Source organism: Ornithodoros turicata, chromosome 6 (assembly GCF_037126465.1).
Source record: "Ornithodoros turicata isolate Travis chromosome 6, ASM3712646v1, whole genome shotgun sequence".
Taxonomy (NCBI): Eukaryota; Metazoa; Arthropoda; class Arachnida; order Ixodida; family Argasidae; genus Ornithodoros; species Ornithodoros turicata.
In genome coordinates this window covers 63,990,495-64,016,799 of record NC_088206.1, presented here as the reverse complement: position 1 = coordinate 64,016,799, position 26,305 = coordinate 63,990,495, and the positions used below count along the sequence as shown (strand labels likewise).

At 46.2% G+C, this 26,305-nt stretch overlaps 2 protein-coding genes across 5 annotated transcripts; one reads left to right on the top strand and one right to left on the bottom strand.

Moving 5' to 3' along the window:
* The first annotated feature begins 1,159 nt into the window (after positions 1 to 1,159).
* LOC135397013 (glutathione reductase, mitochondrial-like) lies at positions 1,160 to 2,814 on the top strand. Its single transcript, XM_064628305.1, has one exon. The coding sequence runs from the start codon at positions 1,250 to 1,252 to the stop codon at positions 2,648 to 2,650; it is 1,401 nt and encodes a 466-aa protein (XP_064484375.1). The 5' UTR covers positions 1,160 to 1,249; the 3' UTR covers positions 2,651 to 2,814.
* LOC135397012 (endoribonuclease Dicer-like) lies at positions 2,705 to 24,583 on the bottom strand. Of its 4 annotated transcripts, none has more exons than XM_064628302.1 (19): positions 24,504 to 24,583; positions 24,006 to 24,084; positions 23,682 to 23,844; positions 23,200 to 23,632; positions 22,921 to 23,116; positions 22,039 to 22,235; positions 20,465 to 20,684; positions 19,127 to 19,369; positions 16,771 to 16,925; positions 14,654 to 14,783; positions 14,462 to 14,537; positions 14,254 to 14,390; positions 13,176 to 13,355; positions 12,163 to 12,376; positions 8,267 to 9,408; positions 8,027 to 8,197; positions 5,030 to 5,665; positions 3,472 to 3,710; positions 2,705 to 3,042 (listed from the first exon to the last, which is right to left on the bottom strand). In XM_064628302.1, exons 2-19 carry the CDS (start codon positions 24,063 to 24,065, stop codon positions 2,892 to 2,894), a joined length of 4,743 nt encoding a protein of 1,580 aa, XP_064484372.1. In that variant the 5' UTR covers positions 24,066 to 24,084; positions 24,504 to 24,583; the 3' UTR covers positions 2,705 to 2,891. The 4 variants fall into 4 exon arrangements, with proteins under 4 accessions (XP_064484372.1, XP_064484370.1, XP_064484374.1 ...); XM_064628300.1 differs by lacking the exon at positions 24,504 to 24,583 and adding an exon at positions 24,368 to 24,462; XM_064628304.1 differs by lacking the exon at positions 24,504 to 24,583 and having other exon boundaries at positions 24,006 to 24,190.
* Between the last annotated feature and the right edge of the window lie 1,722 nt (positions 24,584 to 26,305).

Sequence of the window (26,305 nt, the reverse complement as noted above, 5' to 3'; positions counted from 1 at the left end):
AAAATCGTTGTTAGTTCTGTTCCAGCTGGCATAAAGATACATGTAGTGACGTCACTCCCCCCATGGCGAAATTCTGGGTAAACTACATGGCAGAATCCTGTCCTCGTCGCCAATATCATGGCAGCACGTCGCAGTGGCGGATCCAAGGGGGGGGGGGGGGGTAGGAGGGGATCGCCCCCCCAAACGTCAGTTTATACGTTGAATTTCCCTCTCCCCCTCCCCCACTACGCGCTACGACAAAGAAACCGCCTCCCCCAAACCGAGGGTCTGGATCCGCCCCTGGCACGTCGTCAGTTAGAGGTGGAATGCTTTAATTTTGCACAGGATGAGGTGTAGAGAAACTACACGCATGCGCTCCCATCACAACATTGTGCTCCTAAAGCATCAGCGACATAAATAAGAGGAAATCGAGATATGCCAATACGAAGGGCCATAAGATCATCCTTGGCGCCCCTGAAATCTAAATCTGTGGTCTGTGGTAGGACCGGCTCCCCTCCAACGCCCCTTCAGCAGAGCCCTTCAGGCGGGCTCAGCCCCCCCTGTAGGTAGATGCCGGGGGGGGGGGGGGGGGGGTTGGCCGCGAGATTCGCCAAAGGTGGGGGGGGGGGGACACGAATGGGGTATTGGTAGCCGAGCAGAAATTTCGGGAAAAGGGGGGGATAAAAAAAAAATGTGGTCCCAGTCGACCACATCGTCTGCTACAGTCACGTGCGCGACATATGAAGTGTATTTTTCTCGCGGCCTCTTCGGTCACTTGGACAAGGTATGGTGATAGACAAGGTTTTGCTGGATGATGAGTAGCGTCCTTCCGTCACCTGAAGGTCGCGCTTGTCTGCGTTTGGTGGATAAATTTTGTGTTTTGTGTCCCTTCAAACTCAAGGAAATGGCTTGTTCACATGATAAATTTGGCGAAATTGCAACAACACGCAAAAGGTAATGTGCTCTCATCGCAGACACCGACAAAGGTGAGTTACTTGAACAACGAGAATGAGCCGAGGCTAACCACAATTATAGTTGATTGAATTCGATGATTTACTTGTTTATGTAAAAATTTTCTCTGCGAGGTTAGGTTATGGCGGGCTAGGTGGCGTATCGCCGTCACGACCGCGACCATTCGTAGACACTAGACAATCCAACCCTATCCAAGTAGTGTCCGTTTTGTTTGAGCTCGTGATTAGACTAGACTAGACCACGGACTAGACAGCGACCACAGTCCTTTTGTTGGCCATATTTTCGGCTCTTATTCTTCATGATAGTGGGTTCCATCGTTCAGGCAAATTTACGCTTGCTGTCTACGATGTCTGCCAAGCACTTCAACTTTCTGGTGATCGGCGGTGGATCAGGCGGCATTGCTAGCGCCCGGCGAGCTGCGGAACACGGAGCCAAAGTTGCGCTAATTGAAAAGGGACGCCTAGGAGGGACTTGCGTTAACGTGGGCTGTGTACCGAAGAAGCTGTCCTTCTACTGTGCATCTCACGCAGAAGCCCTGAAAGATCATCCTGATTATGGCTTCGCCGTACAAGCTATGGCGCCTGTCGATTGGGCCATGTTCAAAGCGAAGCGGGACAAATACGTGCAGCGTCTTAACGGAATCTACGAAGCGAACTTGAAGAAGAGCAACGTCACACTCATCGACGGAGAAGCACATTTTGTCGGGCCTAAAATTGTCGCCGTCGGAGATGCAAAGTACACCGCCGACCACATTCTCATTGCCACTGGTGGTCACCCTGTCATACCAGAAACCCCCGGAGCAGCGTATGGCATCACGAGCGATGGTTTCTTCGAGTTAAATACACTACCAAAGAAAGTAGTCATGGTCGGATCCGGCTACATAGCGTTAGAGCTCGCCGGCATCTTCCATGCCTTGGGATCAGACGTTACACTTGTTACTCGCACGGACAAGATCCTGCGAGCATTTGATTCCATGCTAGGATCCGCCTTGCTGGAGCATTTAAGCAGCCATGGAATGACTTTCGTGCAGAACACTACAGTCTCCAGCGTCGAAGAGACTCCAAATGGTCTGACTGTCAAAATGGCTTCTGGGGTCACTCTAGTCGAGGTAGACTGCTTGGTGTGGGCGATTGGTCGAAGGCCCACCACCAACTTGGGCCTCGACAAAACAAATGTGGAACTGGACTCTGCGAGTAACATCAAGGTCGACGAGTTCCAGAACACAACCTGCGAAGGTGTCTACGCGCTCGGCGACGTCTGCGGAAAATATTTGCTGACTCCCGTGGCCATCGCTGCTGGCAGACGCCTGGCTGAGCGGCTCTTCAACAACAAGCCCAACCTGAAGCTAGATTATTCCAATATTCCGACCGTAATCTTTAGCCATCCCCCCATAGGCACCATTGGAATGTCAGAGGAAGAAGCCGTGAACAAGTACGGACGAGACAGTGTAAAAGTGTATCGCAGTACGTTCACACCAATGTACTACAGCATGACAGAGCGAAAGTCCAAGTGCCTCATCAAGTTGGTCTGTGAAGGAGCGAGGGAAAAAGTTGTTGGCCTGCACTTATTCGGCGACGGCGTAGACGAAATTCTGCAAGGCTTTGGGGTCGCGATAAAGATGGGCGCGACAAAAGCGGACTTCGACGAGTGCGTGGCCATACACCCGACGTCTGCGGAAGAAATTGTTACGCTGAGGTAGAAGACCAGCCATTGCGGGGATTCCTTACCAGAAGCAGACTGGACCAAAACTCAGTTAAAAATTCAAAAATATTCGTAAAAATATATATTTTATAAAAGCTATAACATTGTAGGTACGTCAACACGCAATAAACTTGTAAAATACAATAAAACACGTTAAACACATTTAGTATGCTAACTCGTCAACAGGTTCCAGACCCTTGCATTCGTGAGGGGTGGTATATTTAGAAAGTGTGGCCCTCCTATGGGTTGTTGGATTTCTTGACAGCACGCAGGCACTTCTTGGCAAGTGCGCTCTTGGCCACCTTTTTGCTCTTGGCGATGGCAGAGAAAGATTTGCCCTTCACGTTGAGCTCCACCTTGACCTTGCCACTTGGCAAGAGCTCCGCTGGACTAATGAAAGAGGAAAGGAAAGAAAACAAAATTCAGCAAACCTTTCAAGACAGCTTTGCATACCAAAATGTATTTCAAAATGTCCAATATTAATCGTTACTCCTTCCACAATTATGTGAAAAGTGTCTTCAGCAGGCTGTACTAGTGCGAAGAGCAAAAGTTCTTGCCCTTCCAGGTTTCACTCTGAGCACACCTACTGCAAAAAAAACAGTGCCTACCACAGCTCGTTGCACCGCAACCAGTCTTCACATGTTTCAAGGAAACAGTCTTTGGGTACAAAAGCATAACAAATAAAGAATAGCTACTGGTACTCTGGTTTCCAATATGCTGTGCCTTTGCCCCAAGCTGCCACACCTTTGGGCCTCTGTTGGGCCACTGCTCGGCATATCCAAGTTTGCTGTAAGATAGGAATGCAAGCATGACAGTCACCTGAACTGAGCCATTGGAAACGTCTCCATTAGTTCCCGTATTGGTGGCAGAGGCACGTTCTTGGAGAAGCACTCGATCTCCCGACCAAACATGCGATAGATGACATGCCACACCCGGTCCAGAGACATGCCACAGTCGAGAAACACTGCTCCCATGAGGCTCTCAAAGAGGTCCCCCAGTGCCTTTGGAACTTCCACTTCTTCCGGCTCCTGGCACTCTGTTTCTTCGAAGTACAATTTCTGGAAAAAAAAAAAAAGTACAGATTTAAGAAAATTTTGCTCGGAAGGGCAACGTAGCAAATATATGATGGGGAACGCAATAAATTTTTAATGGGCAGTGTTTGCATGCACACGTGAGTGACTCAGTTTTGGCAAAGTTAAATCAGAGAAAATCTGCTTTGCAGAGGTGCTTCCGAATTCATGTGAGAATGTGTAGAGCGTGTTGGTTGGCACCTTCCGCATTCTCAATCATGTTGAATCCGAATTCATGGAAGTTGACGGCAAACATTGGGATTCTGCAAGATGGATCTGTAAACATGGAACCTCGTTTATGAATAGTAAATACAAAAGAGGTGGACATATTTTTGCATACTGTTGAAAGAAATCTGAATAGCGAAACAGATCTACAAAGAAAGGAAGAATAGCTGAAGCCGTGAGTTTCGAGTTCAGAGAGGTTTAAACGAAATTAAAAAAGAAAGAAAATATTTTCACAGCATTCGTTCAGGAGGTCCCACATGCTTGCATGCATGCATCACCCAAAAACTACTACCTTTCCTTTCTTTTTTTCTTAATAAACATATCCCCCCCCAAAAAAAAACTACTGAGAAATATGAAGACCAGTGGCAGGAGTAAAATAGCATAAAAACAGCTACTTTTCACGCCTCACTAGCTTCACTCTGTCGAAGCAATGCTTTTTCACCCCCAGGTTTCACTACAAAGCAGGTTCTTGCGAGATTTCTCACTTTTACAAACACGATTCACAAGATGTGAAACCCATAGCTTTATCATTGGCTGCTGCAGGAATAAATAGAACAGTACTTGGACTCCTACAATGCTTTGCTCCAACACGACACTGAACCGCAAAACCTGCTCGCACCTGTTGAAAACTTGTTGAAGGTTTGTCGAACCATTTTAACCTCAAGGTTTGAAAAAGAAAAGACACCCCTGGTCACTTCACTGAGCCACGATTTCTCTCCTGAAGCATCCACGGAACTGATGCTGGCACAGCATTCAAAGTTGTATAGGACACTGTCAGTGAAACAGGGGCATCCCCTTGCACTCTTACAAGTTACAGTACTTTTACGTATCCTTTTACATAAAGTAAGATTACTATCCGCATGGTTAAACCCCCCCATTACACGGGCAGCCTTCGATGACCGTTGAAACAACCGCCTCGAAAAACGTGCGTACCTCCATCACGCGTGTGTCGTGTCAACCTGTCACGCAGCATTGGATTCAATCCCATTTTAGAGGTTGATACATTACATGCTTGGTGGCTCCACACACGTTTTTCAAGGCAGTCAAAGGCTGCCCGTGTAACAGGGGGGGGTATCGGTCACCTTATGGAAGTCCGTTTGGTCCATGGTTTCTCTCTGTTCCTTGTTCAGGTCCAGCACCCCATCATCTCCAAATTGATCCATGCCATTCTCTTCCTCCTCGTCTTCGTTCAGGTCACCGGTCATTGACTGGTACTCCACAAACCTCGTGATGGCGCTGAAGAGGCCCGGATTACAGTGCTTGAGGCACCCATGCAGTCTGTACTTCACGATCAATGACGCAAAGAAGCTGTTGTTGACCAGCGAAGAGCGTAGGTCGGTCAGCTGGCCCGGGTTAAATTTCAGGGGGCCTTCGTAGATGTACCGCGTCACCAGGTAGTCGATGACGGCGTCACCCAGGAACTCCAGACGTTGGTAGCAGTCTGTGAGGCGGTTCTTGTAGTAGGATGCGTGCGTTACGGCTTGAAGCAAAAATGACCTGTCGCGGAAAGTGTAGCCCAGCGCGGATTCCACTTCCTTGATGGTAGGAGAGAGACGCCGCAGCTGTATCTCAAGCTCTTTGTGAGAGTCGGTTCCACAGTATACGAGACCCGTGGTGGGTGGCGTGAAGCCCAAGAAAGACGATCGAGGCTCGCCTGCTCCAGAAGCTGCGTGGTCTAGGTTGCACTGGGAAAGCTTTAAGCCCAACCATCTCATCACCTGGAGAGTTGGGAAAAAAAAAAGTGTCCATTAACTTGATAGGGAACACTGAGGGATTTCACGAAACATCGCATTGTTTCAATCTTGCTCACACAAGACACGACCCTGATGATTGCCAAGCTCCCTACATCGTTATTAGAGCCTAGGGTTGCGACCTTTCGGAGTGAAAAATACCGGCTGAGGGGGAGGAGGTGGAATAGATGCGAAGGAGGAAAGGCTCGCGTGGGAAAGGGAAAGTGGGTGAGGAACGTTCTAGCTTACTCGACATAACCACCAACAGCCTTGCACAACTGCTCTTGTCCCCACCGAACACAAGACTTGATGAATAACAATGATAATAATAATAATAATAATAATAATCAATTACAGTAGAATCTTGATGATACGAATTTCGGGATGATACGAATTCTTTCCGGTCCCGCCCGGAATGCCTATTCTTCCCATGTATTAGAGTTTGGATGATACGAACGCGTTATCTTGCCTTTACGGATGATACGAATGAGCCGAGGATGCGACAGAGGTCATTCCCCCGTGACGCGAGAGCGCGCGAGTCATGCTGCTGCGTCTTTCGAAAAAGGAGGGCGATCCTCACCACGAACTCCTTTACATCATGTAGCGCATTGCAAGCAATGACCTTCCTTTTGGTGGTGGAGATAAGATCAAAGGGATTCAACGGCCCGGAACCTTATCTCTGTTTTGACCTTTTTACCCCCCTCGCAACAATAAACCGCGAAGCTGTGTGACATCGCTCTGGCGGAAAACAGCGACCAGAACCCCAGAACACGCGGAGGGAACATATCAGGACAACTTGTGCAACATTACGCGTCACCATTCCGCAAGTCGGCTTCACCTAACGCCTGCTTGCTTTAGGAGAAGCTTGCTTTAGACCACTGTCGCGCGACTCGCGGGTGAAAAGCACGTGCTACGTCTTTTGAATCATCTCGCGTATTTGGGCAGCATTGGCCGAAAACGGAGACACAAAAGCGTTACAACCGACCTCTTTCATTGACAGTAATGGAAAATGAACAGTCACTGTCTATTTTCTTGCCTCAATTTTTATTTTGGTTTAATTCGTTTGATACGAATTTCGGATGATACGAATTTTTTCCGCGACCCCGTGAGATTCGTATCATCGAGATTCTACTGTAATAAGAAAACGACTGGTGACTGTGGAGTTGGGTCTGTGCTCCAGATTTATTCAAGCTGTAGTGAAATGTTGAAGGGAAAACCCCGTAAAAGCCCTTATGAAAGGTCTTGAGCCACAAATACCGGCAAAAGGCTGCCGGTATCACCTTCCTACCGGCAACCGGCAGAGCGCGCAAATAACCGTCCGTGTCGGTATAATACCGGCCTGGTGGCAACCCTAATTAGAGCCTGAAGTACAGGGTGGGTGCAATAAAAGGTCAGTCACATTTTTGTGCGTGACGCTTAGCTAGTCGAGAGACAAGACAGGCTTCAGCTACCACGCAGTAAATAATTTGTCAAAGAGAAATGTATGAAAAAATTGTGGTTGCCACGCACGGTGTAAAAAAATAAATACGACCACACAAACTTTCGTCTTCGTGCATTTCCTATGCGCTATACTGATGGGTTGAGACGAACGTTTGCATGGTCATATACTGATTTTGTCACATAGTGCTTGGTAGACACAATTTTTTCGTAAGTTTCTCCGGCGTAAATTCTTTACTCCGAGGCTGCGGAAGTCTTCCCGTCAACGAGATATCGGTCAAGGAAGTATCACGTCATGCTCAAAAATGTGACTGACCTTTTATAGCACCCACCCTGTATTAGAGTTCAACCCGTTTCTTCCCCGAATTTGCACCCTGAATTGAAGGTTGCCTAAAGAGGCAACCTCAATTCAACAGTAGTTCTTTAGGGTGAAACCAGATTTTTACCCAGCAAATTGCCCTCGTTTGAAACATCTGTAGGAACGCACACCAACTTGTTTGGAATCAAATGCAGTTACATCACCGTTTATACCAAACTAGGACAGTTAGTTAGAGTAATTGAGCCAGATTTCTCCCAGAGTTTAGCATACTGTAAGTTTTGCACCCGAATTTACATGTATTTCGAGCACACGTTTATTTACCCGATTTTTACCTCCTGAATTTAGAAAAAAACATTTCCCGAAAACTTCAGGCTCTAATCATTACGGAAAGCAGATGTATGGTTTCCAGAAGTTCCAGTTCATTGCAATAACCATACAAAACATACTGCGAACCTTGCTGGCATACTTGGCTACGCCTGAACCTGGACCCTTGGGACCAGTAAGGTGCACAGGATTCATTGCACAATGCATCAACAATAAAACAACATTGAGTATATAACAGACTGCACCCATGGCAGAACATACAAACACACCTTAATCGCTCCGATCGGGCCACAGACAAGTAAGTAGGACCCTATGATGGCCTCCACTGAATCTGCGACTCCTTTGTCTGCCAGCTGCGTAGTCAAGCAGATCGGCACTGGACCGCTGACGTCGTTTTGTCCTGCCACGTACTCGGGTGCAGACGATTCGGACTTGAACTTCTGCAGTACATTTCCTTCACAATCTAGTAAACACGTACATTTCATGGTGTAACGTCACAACGTACTCACAGCGTATGCAAGGCGCAGCTCGTCGGCGCTCACAGTTTCCAACTTTCGGGAGTTGCCACTCAGCATCCAGCACACGAAGGCAGTATCCAGCAGGATTTCTTCGGCATCCTCTGGCATCACGTAGCCTGGAGGCAGCCAGGAGCGGTGGGGCTCAAACATGCTCGATGCAATACGTTCGCCGATGTTAAGCCGGCATGCCAGCCGGTGGAGGTTGCGATTGCTGATTATTCGCGCCCTTGCCTCGGTCAGCAGCCCTTCCTGGGCAGATGTCTGGGAGCAGAAGAGGTCGATTGTGACCACAAACTTCAAGAAAGAGTCTCCAAGAACCTCCAGCCTCTCCAAATCAAATCCATCCCCTGCCTTGGCCCACGTCATTGCCTCGAGCAACAGCCCTGGCCCTGGCCCGGGATTGCCCTCCAACTTCGGCTGGTACTCGAAAGACTTCGATATCCTCGGCATTTGCACGACGTCGGTATTTCCGTGGTCGCGGAGGAGAGTTCCGAAAGCAACTTCTTCGGTCTTCGGCAGGTTTTCCGTGATAGCGAGACTCCCGGGGACGACGCACTGGTAGTCGAGGAGGGGCCAAGACTCCACCCCGTGTACCATACCGACGCCGGTGCTCTCCGTGACACCCACCCTCATCTCCTCAACGAGGAGCAGTTGTCCGAGGCGGTACAGTATACTTGGGAGACAGACCACCTTCTTCCAGATGGGCGCTTGCAGAGGATGGATGTCGCAGAACTCTGGCAACCTGAGTTCCAACCGGTCATTCCCAGTCTTCTTGGTGAACGTATCACCCTTGCGGTTAGCATAACGTGGGGTCAGCATGTTCAGCCGTTTTTCCGTAAAACCCACCTCGAGGAGCGGCTGCGAGGGGTCCGTAATTTCCAGGCTGTGAATGTGCTCCACATATTCTCGGAAGGTTCCCTTTCCCTCTTTCCATTCGCTGTCGGGAGTAAGGTCTTCGCGGATAGTCTTCACATAGAAACTGTTGTATGGGTAGTTGGGAAACTTGTAATGTGGGACGACAACGGCATTCTCGTACTCGTGCTTGCGAAAGACAAATTTCTCATTCTTCTCTTTCTTTGCAGGGTTCAGAGTCATGTTGGCGAAGGACCAGTCAATCATTGCACACGAACCATCTGCAAGAGATGGGCATGAACTGAAAAGCTGGCCAATATGAAACAATCACCCCCCCCCCTGCCCCCCCTTCCCCAACAACGCAATTTGGGGGGATCGCCCCCCTAAAAAAAGTTTATATCTGGGATTTTCTCTTCCCTTCCCCACGACGACTCCGACAAAGAACCCCCCCCCCCCAAACCGATGATCTGGATCTGCCCCTGGGTTGGAGATGTGGAGACGGTTAAACAACGGGATGTCGATATTTCATGTAAAGATGTGATGCACGTTTGGGGCATATCAGTGCTAATGTTGCAGAATTTGTCAGTTCACGTCAGTTCGAGTCGAGTACTTTCAGTCACTTTGGAATTACTGTCTATTGTGTCGAGGGAAATGCTTTAGGAACAAAGTCCACAAACCAATTGTTTACTCATAGGACGTCTCTAAGGAATCCAGATATTTTACCTGATAGAGTCTTCATCACATGCCTCAGCAGTAATACGCACGGAAGGTGATAAAACAAGGCCAATTTGTTTTCATTCGTTCAAGTAATGGCTTGACAGCTTTTCCAATATCGATATATATATATATATATATATCGATATTTCTTTTCAAGATACCGATATATTGATAAAATATTTGTATATATATATGTCATTTATCAATATAAATACCGATATTTAAATTGATTTTATAGATTATTTTATTTTTTTACAATGTTGATAGGTATCTATATAGAAATTTTCGATATTTTTGCATCACTACTAGGGCCTTGTGGTTTGAGGTTTTATTTCAGGAGCCGTAAAATCAGGTAAAACAGGGCGATATCGGGTGGAAAAGCAGATTTTTGGGTAAAAAATAAAAGAAGAGCACTTCTTGCATTAGAGATGAACATGAGATACAAAACGGCCATGCTGGGTGTGCAGTGCTTAGCATTCTGCACTGCATTCTGCTGTCTAAATGCCGATTCTATACACGCTACATATTCAGTAACCCAAAAACACAAGGCCCTACTAATGCACCCTTCTGCACTATTTGAAGAGACTACAGGCGCATGTTTTGTTTGCCATCTTGCTTCGTTAAAGGAATCTCAATAATATTTCAATACGCAGTATTTATCCAGAGACAAAATGAGTAATATGACAATAAAATTGCCGTGAAAAGCTACATGCAAACAGAAACACGTGCACATGACCCATACCTATTGGCCCATCCTCCAATCTTCAGAAGAACACATTCAGAAGAACACATTCAGAAGAACACATTCAGAAGAACACATTCAGAAGAACACATTCAGAAGAACACATTCAGAAGAACACTATCTGAAGAACACTATCAGAAGAACACATTCAGAAGAACACATTCAGAAGAACACATTCAGAAGAACACATTCAGAATATACAGGGTGTTTCACCTAAAGTGATAAAAAATTCTAACTTTCGACGTATTCGCCGGAGGATTGTGGGACTTTTGGCAATTACCTTCTGGGGACTTTTGCCGCCATTTAGGAAGGCTTCTGACAATTTTCAATTGACGGAAATTCATTTTTGTCAATTGAACTTCGAAAATTGCCTAGCGAACCTCACTTTTTTTTACAGAAATATGAAGTCCTCCACAGATAACCGCAGACAAAAAACCATGCCCAATATTGCAACAGAAATAGCCAAAAAAAAATTAGTAAAAATTACGCTTTAGCCCCGCCTGCTTGATTTTTGCAAAGAAGCGCACACCAAATGTGGGTCTAGAGGAGGAAGTGTCCCTGCCTTTTGCCTTCTTTGTGATAAGACGGTTGTCACCAGCATCAAGGTCAAAGAGGGTAAAAAGAAAGGTAAAACAAGAGGCGGGAACACTTCCTCCTCTCTTCCGCATCTCTCATTCGCTCTTCTTTGCGACGAATGAGCAGGCGGGGCTAAAGCAGAAATTTTACCAATTTTACTATTTCTGTTACGATACTGTGCATAGTTTTTGTTGGGGCTGTGGTTATCCGTGGAGGACTTAATATTTCCGTTTAGAAAAAAAGTCAGGTTTGCTTGGCAATTTTCAAAGTTTAATTGAAAAAAAAAAAAAAAATTTCCTGCAAGTAAAAATTGTCCAAAGCCTTCCTTAATGGGGGCCAAGGTTTCCAGAAGGTAATTGCCGAAAGCCCCACAATCCTCCGTCGAGTACGTCGCCAGCTAACAGTTTTTGCTTTCCACTCTGCCGATCATGCAGAGTCTCCAGCGTTCAGTGGAATGACAGAGCAATCTGAAACTTGAAACGAATGCCAAAGTGCAGGGGTGCAAAGAGTACGGACATATGACATGCATATGACAAGATATGCGAGCACACGGTGCTGAAATATAACATAATCATGCAACCGTCATATTACATCCATTAGAGCAAGTTTTAAAAAAAATGTGCATTTTGCATGAACTCCCGGGCCAGCCCTATTCATAGGGTTTCCAGTGCTTGTAAAAGAAAAAATTTCTCACTAGTTTCTCTCTTTGTTGAGTTGAGGGTCATCTTGACGAAGGACCAGTCAATCATTGCACACGAATCATCTGCAAGAAGGCAGCACAAGAAAAAGGTGGCCAATTTGGAGCCACCACAAAGCTTCAACAGTGCAATTTTTTTTTAGCTCTGTCTTTGAGGCGCAAAGTTGCCGGATGCATTGCAGGCCGTATGGTGTCATACTTCAACAAAACTTGTATGAATTGTATGATACTTCTGCTCTACATAGTACCTCATGTGCAATCTTCAAATGTACTAAAAACAGACATGTAATGAAAGATACATACCTAAAGTAACAGGCACGACCGTGACGCGATTGGGAGAGTTGCCAACATCAAAGTGGAGCAACTTCCTCTTTTCCATCCTGAGCACTTCATCGAACAAAGCAAGATGAAATGTCTCTGCCAGTGCACACTGTTCTGCCGTGAGATCCATGGTGCCGGCATAAACCACGGTCACCAGCTCTTCTCCCGATCGTGTGAATATTGGGAAGCCCGGAAGCTGGAAAGGAACCAGTTTCAAGATACAGTTAACAGCCAGCCTGGGAAAATAGTAACAGAGTTCTTGTTATAGCTACAGTTACCGCGTTAAAGTAACATATCCACTTTATAGTTAGGGCCTGACTTTTTCAGGTTTTATTTTTGGCAAAATTCGGGGGGTAAATATCGGGTGATATTTTTCGTTTGAAAATTCGGGTGTATTCGGGTTAAATCCCGTTACGGCATATTCTGTCGTCAGGAATTCGGGTGATTTTTTTTTGTTTAATAAAAATTTGTCTTAACATGGAACACATGTTTAGCAATGTTATCAAACTTTATTTTAATGCACGCTTACGAGTGTGCCACGCGACCCGGATGTTTTCGGGTAGATTCGGGTTAAACCAGACTTTTACAGATTTCGTTCGGGGGGTAAATATCGGGCGGATACGGGTTTAACCCTAAAAAGTCAGGCCCTATTTATAGTTACATTTTAAGAGGAGACATTTGAGTAAATGCAACTTTGGGGCTTCAACCAGAATTGTATCATACTTTTTACATTTTTTAAAATTATCATTAGTAAGCTTCCACATTATTTCTTCCCTTCCCACAGTAAAATGTCAATCAAGAGGAGTGCTGCAAAGAGGGCTCGCATCGTCTTCACAGTGAGAAAGGAACTTAATTACAGCTACATTTTACGGTTACTTTTACCAAAGGTGGTAACTAGTGTGTTATACGTTACTGGTAAATATATCACACACACACCGTCGTATCATGATGCAATATCACGCGTTACTGCGTCACACTATTAAAATGTGCCGCACCGTGGGCATTTTTTCCTTTAGCAAAATTCCAAACCACAAGGAAGTATCTTCGGGGTCAAGGAGTTTCTCCTTCCTCCAGTTCTGGGCCTCGGAAGCCAGATGCACCAGCTGAGTTTTCAGTACGTGCAAGTGGTATGACCCGGCAGAATCCAATCGTGCATTTTGAAACAGTTGACAAACCTGCAAAATAAGAAGAAAAAAAAAAAAAAAAAAAACATGAAAACCTGCTTCAAAGAAGTAATGGAATTTATCAAGGCTGGAAACACTGTTAAGCTCATCAAAGCCACCATCAGGAGCAATCATGCAAAACATTTTCCATGTGCAGTTACTGTCACCGTGTACGTACGAAAACAGTGGGAGAGCATGACGATGGAGGAATACAGTGAGACCACAGAACCCATCCTCCATCATCCTCCATCATCATGCTTTACGAGCTAGCACACACATTGTCCCTTCTACATACACTGAGAGAGTGGTTACGGATGGGCTGACAAGCAAGTCGCATGACAAGCCTTGCCAGGAGAATACACCCGACGGTAGCGAGGTCTCGCGCGTATTGCAACTCACCTGTGCTAACCGTTCTTTGGCAGGAGCCCATTTTATCTGTTGCGGAACCCGCCGCAACCAAAACCAAACAATTATGGGGGGGCCCATGAAGAATGATGACTGAGCATGGGCAACACAGAAGGGACGGACACACGGCACACTGCATTGCCCACGCTTCGCTCGGTTGCAAATAAATGACGATGATGTACCTTTTGGTTGAGAAGCACGCCATATTCATGGTCACCATACTTTCATGGATTTCGTCCACCACCTTTGCATCTACACCATTTTATCAATTATCATTATTATCAACCACTACTGGAAAATCCAGCAATTCAATGAAAGTAAACAGAAGCAGAAGTAATGGATCGGAGGGCTAAAAACAAACAACAAAATAGCAAATGGTTTTCTGCAATTGATGCGTCTGCAAGTTACGCTGCAATACGTCAGGAACGTTACGGCACACAATCAGCCGAGAGCACACGTGACCCCCTCCCACGTGACACGCAACCCGATTGCACCAGTGGGTTACCCTTTTCCGGTAGTAGCGCCTCCTCTTCTTGGTACCAGCCTTAGGAGTGCCAGCTGGTGCAGTACCTTCCTCTTCATCTTCGGTACTGCCGATGTCCACAACGCGCTTGACAGGAAGCATGTTGTCATCGAGCTCACCTGACAGTTTTAAAAGGATCACAAAACAGTCCAGCCGAACAAAATAGACAGCATATAGTACTGCGCTTTACCTATCTCATGAAGCCTTTTGCACGCTTTAAGAGCAGCTGCCATCTTAGCGGCCTTCTTCGTTTCCATTATGTCCCCCTGTTATCCAATCAAGCGGACAGTGTAAAAGCATGGTAGTCTGTACACTCTTTGCAGGTAATGGATAGTGGCTTTCATATCCATATCCATCCAGTGGCCAATGAGTGTGCTCTCACCCTGATGGGCTCCTTCAACGGACTAGTCATGGGGAGGTAGACGGTGCACACAAAACGACCACTAGATCCGGTTATCGTGAAGCTGGGCCTCAATGTTGTAAACATGTCTGAAGGCAGCTTCCCGCAGTACCTGCACGTTATGCAGTCTTATTAGTTGCAAGTTATTATGCACTAAATGCTGCACTCAGCTGTGCTGAAATTGTGTTAATGTTTAACAAAAAATGTGTTAACAAAAAAATGTGTTAATACAGTAAAACCCGCAGATAACGATATCCCTCGTAAAAAGATGGTTCATGATTTTACTGTCAAAATATACATTGGTTCTATGGGGAAACGACCCACGTATATCAATGGAGACCGCGGTTCTGAGTACTCGTATAACGAAGTTGGGCGTTGTCCCGTGCGCCAAACCTACATAAGATACAGTAGAATCTCGAAGATACGAATCTCACGGGGTAGCAGAAAAAATTTGTATCATCTGAAATTCACATCAAAAGAATTGACCAAAATAAAAATTGAGGCAAGAAAATACAGCGACTGTTCATTTTCCAATACTGTCAGTGAAAGAGGTAGGTGGTAACGCTTTTGTGTCTCCGTACTTGGCCAATGCTGCTCAAATTCGCGAGATGATTCAAAAGGCCTACCACGTGCTTTCCACCCGCGAGTCGCGCGACAGTGTTCTAAAGCAAGCTTCTCCTACAGCACGCAGGCGTTAGGTGAAGCTGACTTGCGGAATGGTGACGTGTAGTGTTGCCAGAAGTTGTCCTGATATGTTCCCTGGTTCCCTCCACGAGTTCTGGTCGCTCTTTTCCCAACCCAGTGAGATGTCACACAGCTTCGCGTTGTTTTTAGCATCTGTTTCTTTTCCTTTTGCTACACACGGTGTGGCGTGCGACTTTTCGGGGACGCGCTATTTACATCAGCCCTTGTTTAACGATGTACCCCGTAAAACGATGGAATTCGCGATTACCGTCAATACAGTAAACCCTCGTTAACTCGAACTCGCTTATCTCGAAATATCGGTTATCTCGAATATTTTTCGCGCCCCGATCCATGTCCCAATGCTTCCTATATATTTGGGCCCTTTTAACTCGAAGCCTTTTTTGCCCGAGTACGGATATCTCGAAATCCCGTCACCGGTAGGTCAGCGTACCTACGGCTGATAACGTGCATTCTTCGGTCCTCGAGGCTAGGTAAAGGTCAAAGCGTTTCAGTCCTAGTGACTCACGTCTCACGCGCCGCTAGCTGTGGCAGGCAGACAGCACTACCCTTTCCACCCAACGTCACTCCCCCTCCTCCTCTGCATTCGTCAGAGCTTCTCTTCGTTTTGTTCTTCGCGCCGCCATGATGGCTGAACAACACGCGTGATAGTCCCTGACTTTGGAGCGGAAGGTGGCACTTATCAAAGGCCTGGTAGAAAGTTCATCAAGCCAATAGCATGAACTCTTTCATTCATGCGGGTTTCTGGTCTTCCATCGCCGTACCGGAGCCAGCAGACTAGTTCAGTGGCTGTGATGAATTGTGCAACGACGTGATGCGCCACGCATGTTTTGGGGAGAGTGACTTAGGACTTGAACATCGAGGACTATGCGCTTTACGACGGCGATGTTCCAGTAGCGGTGAACTGAGTGATACAGAAATCGTCGAGAGTGCCCGCGGTAGTGGCGTGCCGGGAGGAGCCTCTCATGCGTTGCATTGAACTGCTTGAAGGTGCTTTCTTGTTCACAGACGCAAATGCCAAGCAGATTGCTATTACGGAGTTATTCAGTGTCAGATGATGTTAAAAAATAAATGGCTTCGGAATTGTTTACGAGCCCTATTACTGTAGGAACGCTTTTTTTTTTACGTTTCATAACATAGCGCATTGTAGTAACATCGTGGCAACGTAATTTTCGCTGTTCGCTTAACTCGAAACCCCGCTTATCTTGAAATTTTTTCCGGTTTTTACGACTTCGAGTTATCGGGGGTTTACTGTATCATTATACACGGGTTTCACTGTACAATAGAAGTTAACACTCTGCGGCAGAGACTCGAATTTGATTTTAACACAAAAGAAAGAAAAGAAAACTGCATAAACTCTATGGGTACATGCAGTTGCAACAACCAGATCTACTAACCTATTGACCAGCCCAATGGCGGTTGCTACGGTGACCCTCGCGGCGCCGTCCTTTGCCACAGGCATGTATGCAGGCAGCAACTCATCCTTCAGGAAACTTGCATCTACTTCTACGCTGTTTGGAACTCTTCGACCATGGCACTTCTCCATGAGGTTCTGAAGGAAAGAGGTCATTTGGAGTCATATAATCAGAAATTTGAAATTTGGAAAAATCAGAAATTTGGAATAATCAGAAAAGGTCCATTGCGAATAATTTCGAATACCTCATGGTGAAATATTTTGTGTTGTGCTCATTAGATGATGTTCTGCTCCAAACTTGTGAGCTTTTTCACCCAGCATAACATCTCGTGAGAGAAGGGTCCCTCTGTGTTGTATATGGTAGACTGCATGAGTGGAATGAACTGCACAGAGAGCTAGTCAATATGTTCCATGCAGCCTGCTTTATGTGCATCTCCTCATTTCTATGGTCACATTGTGAATTTCCTGTACTTTTTTTTCTAGAAAGTGCACATGTGTCCATCTGCTACTGAACATAACTCTGAAAGTTCAGAGTATATTTACTGGAACATTCATTGCCCAGAGTACAGTGTTGAGCATGCGCTCATAGAATATTTTTATAATTAGATGTTTACGTTAGAGCCCTGCACCATCCGCGGATGGAAGCGGATATCCGCGGATATCCGCAATATACTTGCGGATTCGGATGAAAATTTAGCACTTTCTGCGGTGTGCGGATCGGATGCGGATGGCTCGAGGTCAGATGCGGATCGGACGCGGATACGAAGGCAGCAGATCGGATCGGATGCGGATATACCGCGTGCTGTCATTTTTCCACCCGCAATTTATTTGTATTGCGCGCCGACAGCCGACAGCGAGCGCATGCTCTGGTTCACCTTTGACCATGCACGGCGCCAAGACGGGAGAGGAGGCATTCAGGCGTCTCGAACCGCGCGAGCGCCGACGAGGTAGCGTTCCACGCGTTCCAGAAGTCTCTCCATATCGCGTTTGTTGAAAGGTTTACCTTTGCTTGTCGTCATGACAGAGTCCTTCCGTGACAGCATGGAAGCATCCGAAATTATACCAACATGCTTCCGGCGGTCTTTACGCGTCTTTCGAAACGTGCGGATTTTTGCGGATCGGATGGTGATGGTGCGTTTTGCTCAGCGGATCGGATGCGGATGTAAACTGTTGTGTATGGTGCGGATGCGGATCGGATGCGGATAACGTGTGCGCGGATGCGGGTCGGATGCGGATGCCAAAAACCTCATCCGCGCAGGGCTCTAGTTTACGTCACGAGACAACTGAGATCATGAGCGACGCCATGCGCTCATGGAAGTTGTAGACTTTAGTGACAGAACATTGGAAACAGTGTAATGCAGGGTTCACCTAATACTCGAATGTAATGAGATGAAGCTGACTTGCAGAATGAAGCCGTAGAACAATGGCGGTGACGTGAAGTGGGCTTCACCTAACCCTTGGATACAATGAGGCGAAGCCCACTTGCAGAATGGCGGTAGAGATACCTCGCTTCACTACTATTCGAAAAAAAATTCTGAAGTTTCGAATGCCGAAAATAGGTTGCAAATAGCATTTGAATAGCATCACATATTAATTTCATATTCACAATTTCAAATATTCGCACAGCTCTAGTTTCTATGAATTTTGGTGCTCAAAAGTGAACAAGGAACTATGGTTAGACCCTGATGTTTTAGGGTTAAACCCGATTTTTCCCCGAATTTGCACCCCGAATTGAGGTTCACCTATCTAGGGTTAAACCCGATTTCTACCTGCAAAACTGCACCTAGGCTAGGCACCTCAAGGCATCGACGTACTAGTTTCTCACAAAATATGCGACTGCCCCTTACTTCTGGCACTCTGAATAAACCGTACGGTGAACGTTTATTCTACAATAATGCCCAATTTCTCCCCGAACTCAGTCTGATGGTAATTTTTTCTGCCCGAATTTGCGTGAATTTTCGCCATCAATTTATTGACCCGATTTCTACCCCCGAATTTGGAAAAATATAAAACCCGAAAACGTCAGGGTCTAATTATGGTCCCTTCTCTGTTATTTTCTTTTTTTTGTTGAAGTCTTACTAGGAAGAAATGCAGTTTGAGCAATATCTCGCACCACTGTTTGCGGTTTTGCAAAACAAAAGCTTTTTTCTTTTTCCTTCCGAGCTTTTATCATGTGGAATGTGACGTGTATGGTACATCCGTCAAAGCACGGGTCACATGCGTAGAAGTGTTGGCCATACTTGTGTCAGTTTTCTTTTCCGTTTCTTTTGGGACATCCATCACATGTGATGCCACTACATTTCAAGATTGTCACAAAAAAAAAAAAAAAAAAAGCCCACCTTCTCAATTGAGACATTGGTTGCGAGCTGGATCATTGCGTCTTCCTGCACCTCCTCACAGACCATGAGGACAAAGAAAGAACGCCGAGCTCGTGCTCTGCCCTTAGACTGGATGTAACTGCGGAAATTGTTGCAACGATCGAAGCGCACGACAAGGTTGCATCTTGGTACATCCATGCCTTCTTCCACCACGGCGGTCGCCACAAGGAGGTTGTACTTGTGGCTCCTGAACCCTTTCAGAACCTGGGATGCAAAAAGACGGGTCGTTAGGACGGAAGGCCCTCGCAAATTCTGTAGCAGCTCGGAAGAGTAACGAAAAGCTTGAAGAGCCGCAGCAAACTAAATATGAGGCCACTGGACCCTTCTTAACCGCATACAAAAATAAAGCATCGGAGACCCTACTTTATAATGTGGCATGGAAGAGAAAAAGCGTGGACCTCATAAAAACAATTTTTTAAAACTCCATGTTAGCGCTGTGAAGCAACTGCAGCTACGAGCGCGGAGGAAGACAGCAGGAAGGAGCGATTGCGGAAGGAGTGGTGGAAGGAGTGGTGTGAGGGTTGGTGTGCATCCTGGACAGACTCCAGGGGGAACTATGCAGCCATTCGCCTGCTAAGGTTTCTGCACTATCGTAGCAGCCATCGTTGTGATGGTTACTTTGCTGCTTTTAACAACTGTGGGGCCCCTTGTTTTCAGGTTTTATGAAGTCGGACAAGGGGGGTGGCTAAAAATCGGGTTCTACTTTAGGAGCCGTAAAAGTGACATCGGGTGGAAAATAATAATGAAAGTGCTTCTCACATTTTTGAGGATCGTGTTATGCAGAACAGCTGTGCCGAGTGTCCAATGCTTAGCGTTGTCCAGTGCCCATATTGGTTGCTGAACTGGCACTTTGCCATGATCATTTTCAGGTTTTACCCCCCAAGCGATGATGATGATGCAAATTGAGTGGGGGGGGGGGGGGGCACATACAGGTTTTACCCAAAAAAACATAGGACTGATTATGAAGCATAGACATCACTTTGTTGCAACACCGTTAGTAAGCGTGCCTTCCAGAGCTAACTGCAACACCCCAACAATTTCCAGACTATGACTAGAAAATAGTGGAATATGGTAATGAGAATGTGAATGGGTTTCTTTTTTTGTGTGTGTGTTTGTAAGTTGCTGCAATAAATCTGGAAGCTAAAAATTTCCAACGCAGTTTGTGTTCCATACATCGCTGACAAAAGTTCCGGGGTTTGTTGTGCAGTGCAGCAGTATTTTTTACGAAGCAGAATAAATTTCATACTTCATACCTCAGGCAGTCATGCATAATATTGTGCACCCCCAGGCAGCACGTACCTTATACTGCTTGGAGAACGTCATTCCTGCTTCCTGCAGGCCCTTTGTGAGGCTGCCCCCGTGGCCGACCATGAACTGCGGTCGCAGGAAGGCATACTCAGGCAGTCCTTCGGCCACCTCGCTCAACCACTTGGTCAATACTTGCGCTGTGCGCCGCTGCTCGACGAATATGATGCCACACAGCTCCTCTTGCGGGACTTGACTTGCACCTCCACCTTGGCTACATGGCCAAATTGGTCACTTTCAGAAGTGCAGAAGGACTAGCAATTCAGGCATTGCATAAAATGAGAGAGGCGACAGCAGCAGGCTGCTTCTGGCCGTCACCAAACTCTGTGGTAACTTCCACCAACGCCACTGCTGCACCGACGAGATAAAATGTCACATATATTTTTTTGTTGAGCGCATGGCCTCATCGCTGCCCAAACTCAATAGTCACAATTAATACAGACACTTGTCCAACAAATCTGTATGATCATACTTTTTTCGTGCGAGTTGCGCTTCTACTACATTATAACGACCATGTCATCGGCACCCCTTCCCAACGCCGCATTCGGAAGCTAGCGGTGGCGCTACTCATCGGCCCGGTTATTGCTTCCTCAATTTCTGGAATACTTTGTACTTCAGCTTACCTCAGTATCTTCGTACAAGCGGTGAATGTCCCACGAGAGATGCTTCTTTCTGAAGTTGATTATCATCATCATTCTACACGTTTTCATAGGAGCTGTTGCTGTCGTCTGCAACGGTAGTCGTACGTCCGCTTCTGCGCGTTCAAAATTCAAATTCCCATTGACCAATCATGGTGTAGATCTCGCGGACCGATGAGTAGCACACCCCTAACGGATAGTGCGGACGGGCTTCTCAGAGGGACGACATTTATGACACCGTCGTTATAATCTAGCTGGTTATGGTCTTAATACACTGTGTCAGTAGGTGCTGCTGCAAAAACATACAAAATGTGGTGAAAATCCTCGAAAAATGGAACACCGACGTGAGCATATGCCTATGGTACTCGCACAATACAACATTTTGGGGTCCGAATTTGGAACGATTTGCCAATTACGGTAAAAACCGCTTATCAGTTTGGAGAGCATTGAATGAATATATTAGAAATGTTTCTGTGGGTATATGGTAAGCATATAACATCTCTAGTGATGCCTTGTTAGAATATAGTGTAGTATTAGTAATGTAGTAGTTGTGTAATAGTACTAGCAGTGTAGTATAGTGTAGTTTGTAGTATTAGAGTATAGTAAAGTGGTGCCTCATTGATGTATTTACTTGAGCCACGTGATAACCTACATTGTTATGCCTTAGCATTAGCTAGCATTTGTTTTAGCATTAGTCTTTGCTGCCGAATGTATAAGCGCATTTCTCTAGTGGACCCACCATTAGCCTCGGCTACGGGACCACACAATGTTGTGCAAACGTTAGCTTGGCATGAATTTTGAATAAAATATGAAATATAAATATAAACGCCTTTTTGAACATTCAGGGTGCATAAAGGAAGTGAAATGAGGAAACACCCTTCAGGAAACTGCAAGGAAAAGTTCTTTTAAAGAATGTATCGTAAGCGTTACCTTCGAGGCCGAAAGTAGCTCAGGATCTGCAGCAGCTTCAGTAGTTTTGGGGAGGCGTAACGAAGCAGTTCTGTCTCGTCGTCTATATGGGGTTCTATCGAGCCCTCCAGTTTAGAATACAGTGTTCGCAACCTCGACAGGTATTCCGCTACTTCTGCCCTTGACTCTGGTTCAGACCGCTCGAGTTCTCCTTTCACCTAGAGCAAGCAGATATATTTATAACACTCATAAGCAGAGCCTGAAGTTTTCGGGAAATTTTTTTTCTTCTAAATTCGGGGAGTAAAAATAGAGTAAATAAACATGTGCTCTAAAATTCGGGCGAAAAAACTTTCAGGCAACTTTCAGGGATAAGTAGTGATGCCAGTTACACAGTGTGCTGGCAAACAAACGAAAGGCACCAGTGTAGCTTTGAATTCATGATGCAGCAAAACAAAACCAGTGCTATGAGTGACAGTGCAACTGCTCCTCTTGCCTAGGTGTTTTTTATCCACTGGTCCAGAAAGTTAGCTATTCTCGGTGTTTTACCTCAATGCTTTTGGGTGGATGTCACAGGCCTTTTTCGGTTTTTCTGTTATATCTCCACCCCCACCCCATTTTATCAAAACTGTGCGCAGAAGTGATTAGGACACTAACGGTAACTATTCACATCTGAGAGGTCAATCTTAGAATGCACAGAAACGATGGTGGTACAAAAAAAAAATTATGATTAATGACAATATGCAGGAGGTCAAAGCACGAATCAATGTAATATTTCATGCAAGTTTTCTTTATGAACAGTTTGTAGGCCAGCCTTCTGCGCCATGTACCTAGCTCTCTCCACATAGTAATGCATATTAATGCGTTATTAGTGCTTATTAAAGCATATTTGGCAGAAGTTTTTACCTCTTCAATAAAGAGTTTGCAGGCCAGCCTTCCACACCATGGACCAAGCTCTGCCCACATATTACTGAGCTCGTTCATTCGTTTCTGCAACTGATCCTCGCCTGGCGCGTATTTCTCCATGCTTACACTTCCCAAGTCCAGAGTGAAGTTGTGGCGCTTGTACAGTACCAAAATTTCCTGGGGTTTTGTGCCATACCTGCAGCACCAAGAGCAGCAGCAATGTCATAGCAATGCAACGATACAAGCCTCCAACAGAGGGAGCTGTCAAAGGTCACATACTTCGACATAACTTCTTGGTCCGTTGCAGTCATCACCCTACAGTACAGAGACTTTTCCAAGTCTTTAATCTTCGGTAACACATTATGTTCCTTAGTCTGATCACTTATAACAGATGCCGTCAGACCCAACACCTTCGGATGATCTTCAGGGTCTACAACGTCGAGGCAGCGAAAAATTTCACGGTATGTATGCTTCTTTACAGCCTTGTGGCACTCATCCACAACGATTAGGTTAACGCGAGCAAACGGCAAGAATCCGTGGGTGATGATGATCTTGAAAATATCCGCTGTCATCACTAGGACATGCTTGTCGCTGAATTCCTTCTGCCAGTGGTCCTTGTCCCAGTTGTCGATACCCATCGCCCCAATGTAGCTCCCAATTCTTAGCGACGTGTGGCGCTGGATGGCGTCCTTCTGCTGTACGGCCAGGGGCACTGGAATGCCACATTTGAACCCCGGTGCCGGAACAACTATATTACCTACCTGAAGGCACGAGGAAGAACGTTCTCTTCCCGCCTTCTTCGAACGGCACTCGAATTTGATGTTCCAATTCCTTTATGAGCATGACAGCGATGAATGTTTTGCCAGTTCCTGTACCGAGGCATACAATTGTATTTGCTTCCAGAGCTGCTTCAAAGAGCTCAACCTAAGGAATATAAAAAAGAGACATCGTGACGTACTGTAAAGCCTTAGCTAAACGTGATATAACGTACTTAAAGTATACTGGCGGAGCACTGTGCAGTAGTGCTGTTACGAACATTATCGCTACACCAACTTATCCAGAACATGTAGTTGCATTACAAGTACCTGATACTCCCGGGGAGCAAAATTATCATCCGGCATGTTATCTGTGCATTCTTCCTCCATGCTTCGTGTAAACTGGCAGCTGTGCGTGAAATATATTCGTGCGTCACAATAAAGACAACTTATATAGTTTCGAATTCCCCATCCGACAGAGACAACTCCGAGTCTGACGAGTCGGTAAGACAGGCGTTTAATCGCCCCCTTATGCTATTATCATTATGAGTACGCAGGCTTACGTCCTGCGCATCACAAAGTAGGTCGACGCTAGAACCTAGACAGCATAGGCAGACATAGGCTATAGCCTCCTATATACCTATATACTATGTCTACGCCTTAGTCTATATCCTGGCATACATGTACTGTACCTCTGAAAGCTCCCAAGGAAAAGCTGTGCCACACGTATGGGCCGGAAACGCCAGAAACGCGCTACTTTTTACTAAACGGTATCACCACTACCTCTCCCTTTCCGGGGCGTTGACTAGCATGGTAACTATAGCTCACCGCTGGTAACTAGCGGACTCATGCGATCTAGTTAACGTTCACTTCTTCTTCAGGCAGGGGGAGGGGGGGCAGTGACCGCTTCTTCATGTTCACTTCCGGAGAGGGTTGGCGTGCAGGTGCAGCCAACCCTCTCCGTCCCAAAATTGTTTTCTTCGCTTTGCTTTTCTCGCGCGTTCTAAGGAAGTAATATCATCGGCGCAAAAATGCTGAACATGCTAGCAAACGACAAAGCTACTATTTTCATTTTCTTTCGTGTAGAAATTTAACAAGGTTTACGGGAACCATGCGAACAAAAGTTCCACTTTAATATCAAATGGAATTCTTTCGAAAAGAATGGACTTATTCGTTCAAAAGATTCGTTCAGTGACCCAACACCATGCTGTCATGATGAAGCCACGAGGCCGGTGATTCTGGCAGCCGCACGTCGCTATGGTTATTTCTGGTTTATAACATACCCACAATCAGCACGACGCTCATAAGAAATGAACACAAATTCATAGAATTCGTATACATTAGCATCACATCCGTTAACATAGAATTCCCAGATTCCTACTCACGTTCACACTTCACAGACCGCCCTGCCTTCCAAACATACACATGAAAATTCAGTCTGCCTACCGGCACAAACGTGTCGCTAAGAGCCCAGAAGATGGCACAGGTCGAGGAGCATACCCCAACCTCGGCAATTAGAAATCCAGCGAACCGATAGGGAAGTATGAAGGGAGTTGCCTCAGGACGAGACACTCCAATATTTAGAACAGAGACTGTTCTTCTTCTGGGCCCAGGAGAAGAACAGTCTCTGTTCAAAATGTTGGCGGCTCTCTTACTGAGGCAACTCCCTTCATACCCCAACCTCGAGCTTCAGCCTGGGACGCTGTGACTATGAGCCAACACCGCCAACACCAAGTCCCGCACAACGAGCGCGGCAATGGTTGCACCCCCTTTTGAATGGACGTGCCAGGGCTGCTACCACAATTAAGACCGCTCAATGAGATAACTATAACTTGTTAGCTGCCGAACAAATCCATCTACCGTGAGGAATCAGCCGACAAGTACCAAACATGAGCAAATCCATTCAAGCAAGGGAATAGGGCCCTATTCCCACTCGCACTATCAAGAGCAGATCATTCCATGGATCACGCCATGAAGCGTGATTGTCGCGGCCATTGTCTGCTGTAGCTAGACAGGCAGGGGAAGACTATGGCCAGACCGTGCTCCAGGAGATCCCCCCGATTCTCCCTCTTGGTACTCCCATCACCGTAGCCCAAACCTGCTTCTGGCTGAAATCTTGTTAAAAAAAGGAAGAAGCTTGCTTCGTGTCCTTTTTTGTTTTAACGGGATTACACCCCTTTATTGTCACTTGTGACCAGTGGCGTATCTAGGGTGTGGCAGGTGCCATGGGCGCCAGGTGAACAGGGGCGCCATTATGTGGTCGGGTGTGAATGTGCCAGGTCGGGCACTCAACCTGGCACATTCATAAATGATCTAAAGCAACCGCCATTAGAGAGGTTGTAGTGTGAAACCTAGTGCGGACCACACGAAAACGCATCCCCAAGGACAACATGTTAACCATGTTGCCATGGGCGCAGGTAGCTCTAGATACGCCACTGCTTGTGACCTCCGAAACCCGGTCACATGGTTCATTTGTACGAAGGTCTTTCAACATTCAACCTGCTTCATGCGAGCATACCCATCCCCCTGGCCCCCCAGGCCATGCGCTTATCCCGATCCTGCACTTGCCTCCTTGTACAAACATTGAGAATATTCCTCAATGGTGTCCTCAGCAGCCTACAGTCCTCAAC